Here is a 7500-nt window from a genome sequence, read left to right as displayed (position 1 = left end):
TGACAGTTGACAGTATTATTTATATATATATATAATTTGATATGGCTTTGATATGATTTAGGGCTCAATAAAATTCCCAAATCAGACTTTGGTAAATCATTTTTTTTTGCATCTCCTGCTCTGCTGATTCAGAGGTACCGTATCTTGGATCCAATGCAAAACTCTTTCTGAATGAGAGAGATAAAGACGAGAAAAACCAATGAAATAAAGTTGAAAGATTGTATAGTTTAATGGTAAAGTTTGATTACCATTAACCCCCAGAAAAGTTAACGAGTTTTTCGGTTTGATTCATATCCTATTCATCTTCTAAAGGTGTCCCTCGGCTGATTTATATTTAAGTTAAGGTGGCCTTAGGCCTTATTCCCTATTGTATTTGTATTGTGTAGTGCTTTTTGATTTCCTAAAGGTGGCCATAGGCCCCTATGGTCCATTGGTGCCCCTATGGTCCAGTGGTTACGACCTCTCTCTTTCACGGAGAAAACGAGGGTTCAAGTCCCTCTAGGGGTATACCAAGACCATAGGAGTAGGATTTTATCAAAAGTGAAATGTATTTGTCAAGTCCGCCTGGTAGACGAAAGGAAGTTGATTATGGAACGTCTAATTAGGCGTTGGGTCGATGCCCGAGTGGTTAATGGGGACGGACTGTAAATTCGTTGACAATATGTCTACGCTGGTTCAAATCCAGCTCGGCCCAAAAATTCGCCAATATACTATCAAATGGTAGAACCCTCTTGTTCTTAAGAAATACCTGATAAGAGAGAATAAAAAAGAAGCCAAATTTTCTGTTAGATCTCTTCTTATTTCCCTGGGATTGTAGTTCAATAGGCAAGAGCACCGCCCTGTCAAGGCGGACGTTGCGGGTTCGAGCCCCGTCAGTCCCGACGGATCCAATAAGTACATCAATTCACCTCTCCATTTTATGTGAAATGAAAGAAGGGACAGAGATCATAATTTAATTCCGAAGGGGTTTCCCCTCTTTTTTTCAGGATTCTGTCGAAGAAAGAACAAACACTAAACTAAAATAAAATGAAAATAACTAAAATAGTGAAGTTGATAGAATATTCCATCTTTTCTCCCGCGACTCCTCTTTCTCATACTTCTTTGTCTTCCAAATAAAATTGGATCATTCAAATTTACAACCTAATTCCTCTCTTTTTCCACTTCGCTTGTATTTTTTGTTGGCGTTTTGTAGTTAATGGAAATGGAAACGGACGAGGATACTTCATTTGATGGTTCTATACGGAAGACCTAAGGTAGGTTATAGAAAAGAAAGAACAGAAAAGAAGGATAAATAAAGGAATTTTTGATTGGTCCGGGAATCCAATCTTGGATTCGGTATGGATAAAAGATCTTCGTATGTTATACTATTCAATTCTCGACGACGAATTAATTTAATAGCTCAGATATTGTTATTCATGATATTGATCCGATTCAAGATCATCGATAGGTAATGCATTCATGGAATTGACAGGTGAAAGATTTATCATCTCTATGGGATTAAATCCCGAGTTATTGTGAAATAAAAAAAAAAACGATGAGATTGAGATTATGGAAGTAAATATTCTTGCATTTATTGCTACTGCACTGTTCATTTTAGTTCCTACTGCTTTTCTACTTATCATTTACGTAAAAACAGTCAGTCAAAATAATTAATTACTTGAAATGAAACTTGACTTTTGAGTTCTTATCAATAGTTGAAGAAATCAAATCAAAAGAATTATTTTTTTGCGTTTTAAATGAAATCAACGGGCTATAATGAGCGGTATTCTATGAGATCCGAGAGTATGGTAAGAAATTTCTTACCATACTCTCTATTAGTGTTATAGTAGTGTATAAAGTTGTACTTTACTTTCTAATAAAGTTGGTATACTATATTAGCTTCTATCTTCAATATATGTAGTGATTAATCCATATATGGAATTAACGTAGGACCCAATTCTCTTTCTTTCTGAAATAATTGTTTTACTGAATAATTGTTTTACTGTTATATAATACATTTCTCCACTAGAATCCAATGGAATTTCGAAATGAATAAATTTTGATTTGAAAATTATTTCAATTCAAATAAAAAATAAAAAATGCGTTGCAGAACGATCTATAAAACAATTGATACCATTTCATTCCTAAACTAAATTAGTAGTCCTTCTAAAGTCCACTTCTTCCCCATACTACGAGTGAAAGGGAAAATGTAAAGACTACCATTAAAGCAGCCCAAGCGAGACTTACTATATCCATGTCAATTATGTCCCTTATCTTTATGCTAGAAATATTCCATTATTGTATTGCTCACTAATAATAGTAGAATCCATGGTCCAGAGTCAAAAAGGGATTCTGGCCGAACACTATTGATGAACCAATCAAATAAATCCATTTCTAAAAAATTCCTATATGATTTCTAACCGGGAAAGACTAAACACAACTAAAATACACAATGACGCTACAAAGGAATGTTACTAATGGAACATATAGTAATAAAAAAACAGGGCCCATTCTTTGTTGCCCTTCAAAGTACAAATAGATCAATTGCTATCTATTACATACTTTTATTTCCTATTTGATCTAATCCGTACCCTTTCCTTTCCCGATTGTCTCTCTGAAGCAGTTGGGAGATAGTATATTATACTCTTGACGAGGGGTTAAAAAAAAAATAATAATAATTTTTTTTTCACTTTAAAAAAGTAAATTATCCATCCAATCTCAATCTAATAGTGATTGAATGCCTGAACACTCAGAGATTCTCGCGAGTCTATATATGTAGATTACATAAAGGACTTTCCACAACTAGTTAGCCGCCGGCGGCTATGCCAATGAAATTCAAGACCCAATCAGTAGACATTAGCAGTAGAAGGGAATCGGGAAGTCTTGCTTCGACCATTATAATATAATCTTTATTTGAATTTTAGATTGAAAGATTTCCAATCTTTTACAAAATCCCCAGAACAGATGTTTAGAATCAACCAAGTATCAACAATCGCCTTATCTGTTGGGTAAAATTTGGGTGATTTATATCAGCAGATAATAAATTTTGATTCGTTTGTTGATGAGGCGGCACCCGGATTTGAACTGGGGAAAAAGGATTTGCAGTCCCCCGCCTTACCACTCGGCCATGCCGCCAAAACGATACATAATAAGATAAAATTTTATGGGTTGGATTACTAAACTTTAGTTTATTGTACTTGCATCCCTTTTTTAATTTCATCCTTTTTTTTCTAAATTTATAAAAATTCTAAAAGAAACCCTTTTCCCCTTTTGTTTGACCACCCCTTCGATTGATTGTATAGTATCTCAAAACATAAAATGTCGAAAAACTTCCCCTCACTTTTCTATTGAAAAATCAAATGTATATTTTCATTCAAAAAAGCCAAAATTTATGTCACAAAATTTATGACAAATGGGAACCATTAACTATTCGTTGACTGAGAATTCCTGAATGATTCTTGGATTTGAATCTAAAATTGGGGTTGCCTAATGACATAAGAAACTACAAAACATACTTAATTGATTCTTAATCCTTTCAATTTCCATTATAACAAAAACGATAAGTATATGTAAACCCCACAATGGAAATTCTTACACAGATACCAAATTGGGTATCTTTTTTAGAGTATGTTTCCTATACCTATAAATATATGGAATTCGTTGGAACAAAAAAAGGCCCGGCTGGGTATTGACCGGGCCAGGCCCAAAAGGCACTTCGAACAAAATAAAAGCAAGAAGGTCTTCTTTATTTATCTTTCTATTTGGATCTTTCGAGCATCTAAATGGAATTGCTAATTATATAATAACGATAAAGAATGTGAAAGAAATACTTTCGTTAATCCTTACTTGATGTGTAATGTAACATAGTAATTATCTTTTTCAATTGGGAGAGATGGCTGAGTGGACGAAAGCGACGGATTGCTAATCCGTTGTACGAGTTATTCGTACCGAGGGTTCGAATCCCTCTCTTTCCGTTTCCGTTGATGACTTTCTATTTTTTTTCTTTCAAATTTCGCAAACCCCTTTTAAATTAAATGATTTTTTTACTAGTTAAACGTATGGAATATGAATATATAAAATAAAATCTTAAGAAAATTGTAAATCAAGCAAGAAAAACGAAATTTTTATTTTATTCTTCACGTCCAGGATTACGTCCTGGATCATTGGATAGGAATCCAAAGATGAAGAGAGAAACAAAGAATATTACTACTGTGTAAACGAAAAGTTTGAGAGTAAGCATTACACAACCTCCAAGATCATTTTTTGAAAAAGAAAAACGAGAAAAGATAATAGATCCTCCATTTTTATATCACATATCCTATTTTGACACCAAGAAATGAATTCTAGAAATAGAAAAGAATGTTCAGAAATTCAACTGAAGTTTAAATTTGTAATAAGAGTCTTTGATTATCACAAATCACTTTCATACCCACAATTAGATATTCTAAGGGACCCTAACCTAATAAGGTCTTTCGCCGGAAAAAGGATTAGAATCGGGAAATGGGGCGAGCCAAATTTATTGCGGCTAGCCAAGAATTTCAATGTTTGAATTGAAGGTTCATACTCCCAGACTTATTTGATCTTATCAATTGTTATAATTTTTCTCGAATAAATCATGAATTTTCTAGGATAGTATTCAAGATCTTATCGAAAACTTACAGCAGCTTGCCAAACAAAGGCTAAAAGAAAAAAGAACAGGGGTATGACTGGCATAACATCTACGATTGGATTCAAAAAAGCATAGGCTTCGGGCAATTTGGCGAAGAAAAGACTACTCGGATAAAGGGCAGAATTAAGACAGATCAAACTAAAGATATTAAGCATAACAGACATTTTGTTCGTCGAGATAATTGCATTTTGATTGAGTTATTTATATAAGGAAAAATGAAGAAAGTAAGGTAGACAAAAAACTCCTTCTTTTTCCGCTCAATCAAAAATCCTCCAATTCTCAAAGGAGAATAGAAGAAATCATACTTTCATACAATATCTTAATTGAATTGTATGTAATGATCAATAAATTCAGTTGAATTCTAGATATACACATGTCAAAATCCTAGCACGAATCTATAATATATTCTATAAAGAAGAAAGATTTTCTATAGATAGTTGGGCTGGAATTGACGAACACTTAATACCAATATTATTCTTTATTAGTATTAGTGTCCAATAACAATATAAATGGGGCGTAGCCAAGTGGTAAGGCAACGGGTTTTGGTCCCGCTATTCGGAGGTTCGAATCCTTCCGTCCCAGAGCATATCCATTGTATCCGAATACATCTTTTTTGTTCAACAAGGTTCTGTTTCAAGGTCTAATATTGGATAGAATCTTATTCTTCTTTCTTTTTTGATTTTTAATGATTCTTTTCGGAATCATATCTCAGTTTTTCACAAAATGAACTAAATCGAGTTCAAATGACATGCAAATGTAACTGACTCCTTTTGTGATCCAGATAAAGATAAGATGGGGCATAGATCACAGTTGCAGAAAGATTACTTAACCTCAGGTTAAACAAAATATGAAAATACATATAAAACGAGGAAGTGCTTAGCCTATGGGTATGTATTGTTATCCTATTTCAGTGACAATAGTCTTTCTATTTTTGTGAAAAATAATTTGCATCCCTAAAATATTCAAATTTAAATATTTAACAATGATATTTCTTTTTATTGTTCGATCTTTTTAGCTTATTTGCTTTAAATCATTGACAATTCTATTCGAAAAGAAACAGAAATTCTTATTTCTTATGATAATCAAATGTAGGCTTTACTGTAAAAGTAAAACTTGACTCAAATAATGATGTCGAAGTAGGAAACTTTTTCAATTATCAAGATTTGTAATGATTCCTTATGGGTTGAATCTTTGAGAAGTTGGAAATGGGTCAGTCTATCTTATTGATTGAGTCACTTGAACAGGCAGAGTCAAATAGAATTTATTTATTCGTGTTATTTCTGTTAGTTATGTTATTTCTATATTTAGATTTCTGGATATTTCTGTTAGATATTTTTTTGAGATATAGATTTATAGAAAAAATTTCCGTTCATACAAAAAAGCCCGGGTCTTGCTAAGATTTCTTAATAAAAAATATTTATTATCTATGTAGCTAGGAAAAAAAATATAAATGACTATGTCTCTGTACCGACTGAACCAATGACTATTCATGATTCCATAATTGAATCAATTCCATACTGGTTCCAAATTAGAGGAATGTTATGGTAAAACTTCGTTTAAAACGATGTGGTAGAAAGCAACGTGCGACTTGAAGGACACGATCCGGTGTGGATTTTTATTCTTACATCCACCATTTTCTTTTATATAGGAATGAAGGTGCTCTTGGCTCGACGTCGTTTGTTCTATTCTACTAGAACCCTTCTTTTTTATTGGGTTGTAATGTAAATAGTTCATGATGGAGCTCGAGTAGAAAGTATGGATTAATTTCTCAGGGGCAACGATCTAGGGTTAATGCCAATCAATAAATTGGAACAACTTCGTAAGTATATCTTCGATATCGATATAGAAATTGAAAGGATCCGATTCGAGCAAATTTTCAATTCAAAAAAATTGTTGGAACCGCAAAACGTTTTCGATCCACAGTGTATCGCGCACGAATCAACCGTCGGTATGATTCTAGAAAGAAATCACAAAAGGGGTATGTTGCTACCATTTTGAAAGGATTCAGAAGCACCGAAGTAATGTCTAAACCCAATGATTTAAAACAAAGATAAAGGATCCCAGAACAAGGAAACACCACTTCAATTGTCTCACAGATCCGAATAAAGAATCCAAATAGATTTTCAACGAGACAAAAGGGGGGGTTAAAGACCACTCAATAAAAAAATATCTTAATTTTATTTAATATATTTGATAATTATTGAACTTGAGTTATGAGTACAAATGATTTTTTAGTTTTCAGTAAGTAAGTTAAATAAAAATGACTATAAGTTAAATTATAGGCTAATTTATTTTACGGATTCCTTTACTATTTATTATAATTTTATCCATAGACAAAACTTCAAATCATTTTTTCTCGAGCCGTACGAGGAGAAAACTTCCTATACGGTTCTAGGGGGGGGTTCTTTTTCATCTACATCTATCCCGATGAGCCGTCTATCGAATCGTTGCAATTGATGTTCGATCCCGAAGAGAAGGAAGAGATCTTCGGAAAGTGGGTTTTTATGATCCGATCAAGAATCAAACTTATTTAAACGTTCCCGCTATTCTCTATTTCCTTGAAAAAGGCGCTCAGCCTACAGGAACTGTTCAGGATATTTTAAAAAAGGCAGAGGTTTTTAAGGAACTTTGCCCTAATCAAACGAAATTCAATTAAATTAAGGAATTAAATTAAGGAAATAAAAACTAAGGGTAGGATAGTGATTTCTATATAATTTTGGATATCTTTTCTATACTATGTTTTTTTTATTTCCTTCTTTTCTTGCTCTATTAGTATCTATTTATCATTTCTTTTATAGAATCTTTTTCTAACGAAAACCTTATTTGATTGATCCTCACAAAATCAAAAATTC

The 7500-nt window shown here is 32.9% G+C and overlaps 5 protein-coding genes and 6 non-coding genes across 11 annotated transcripts, besides 1 other annotated feature; 7 read left to right on the top strand and 4 right to left on the bottom strand. All coding sequences in view use genetic code 11, as the record gives it.

The window, feature by feature from the left end:
- Nucleotides 1–7500: part of a sequence feature (large single copy (LSC)) that runs on past both edges of the window.
- trnE-UUC lies at nucleotides 436–507 on the top strand. Its single transcript has one exon. It is a non-coding gene; the product is annotated as a tRNA-Glu (tRNA).
- trnY-GUA lies at nucleotides 611–694 on the top strand. Its single transcript has one exon. It is a non-coding gene; the product is annotated as a tRNA-Tyr (tRNA).
- On the top strand, nucleotides 808–881 carry trnD-GUC. Its single transcript has one exon. It is a non-coding gene; the product is annotated as a tRNA-Asp (tRNA).
- Nucleotides 1549–1653, top strand: psbM (photosystem II reaction center M protein). The gene has a single exon. It carries the CDS (start codon nucleotides 1549–1551, stop codon nucleotides 1651–1653), a length of 105 nt encoding a protein of 34 aa, YP_010495324.1.
- Nucleotides 2146–2235, bottom strand: petN (cytochrome b6-f complex subunit VIII). Its single transcript has one exon. It carries the CDS (start codon nucleotides 2233–2235, stop codon nucleotides 2146–2148), a length of 90 nt encoding a protein of 29 aa, YP_010495323.1.
- Nucleotides 3044–3114, bottom strand: trnC-GCA. Its single transcript has one exon. It is a non-coding gene; the product is annotated as a tRNA-Cys (tRNA).
- trnS-GCU lies at nucleotides 3866–3953 on the top strand. The gene has a single exon. It is a non-coding gene; the product is annotated as a tRNA-Ser (tRNA).
- On the bottom strand, nucleotides 4109–4219 carry psbI (photosystem II protein psbI protein). The gene has a single exon. It carries the CDS (start codon nucleotides 4217–4219, stop codon nucleotides 4109–4111), a length of 111 nt encoding a protein of 36 aa, YP_010495322.1.
- On the bottom strand, nucleotides 4624–4803 carry psbK (photosystem II protein psbK). Its single transcript has one exon. It carries the CDS (start codon nucleotides 4801–4803, stop codon nucleotides 4624–4626), a length of 180 nt encoding a protein of 59 aa, YP_010495321.1.
- trnQ-UUG lies at nucleotides 5159–5230 on the top strand. Its single transcript has one exon. It is a non-coding gene; the product is annotated as a tRNA-Gln (tRNA).
- Nucleotides 6190–7304, top strand: rps16 (ribosomal protein S16). The gene is made up of 2 exons: nucleotides 6190–6229; nucleotides 7078–7304. Exons 1-2 carry the CDS (start codon nucleotides 6190–6192, stop codon nucleotides 7302–7304), a joined length of 267 nt encoding a protein of 88 aa, YP_010495320.1.

Source organism: Lactuca serriola, chloroplast, assembly GCF_051521515.1.
Source record: "Lactuca serriola chloroplast, complete genome".
Lineage (NCBI taxonomy): Eukaryota > Viridiplantae > Streptophyta > Magnoliopsida > Asterales > Asteraceae > Lactuca > Lactuca serriola.
This window is presented reverse-complemented; position numbering and strand designations above follow the sequence as displayed.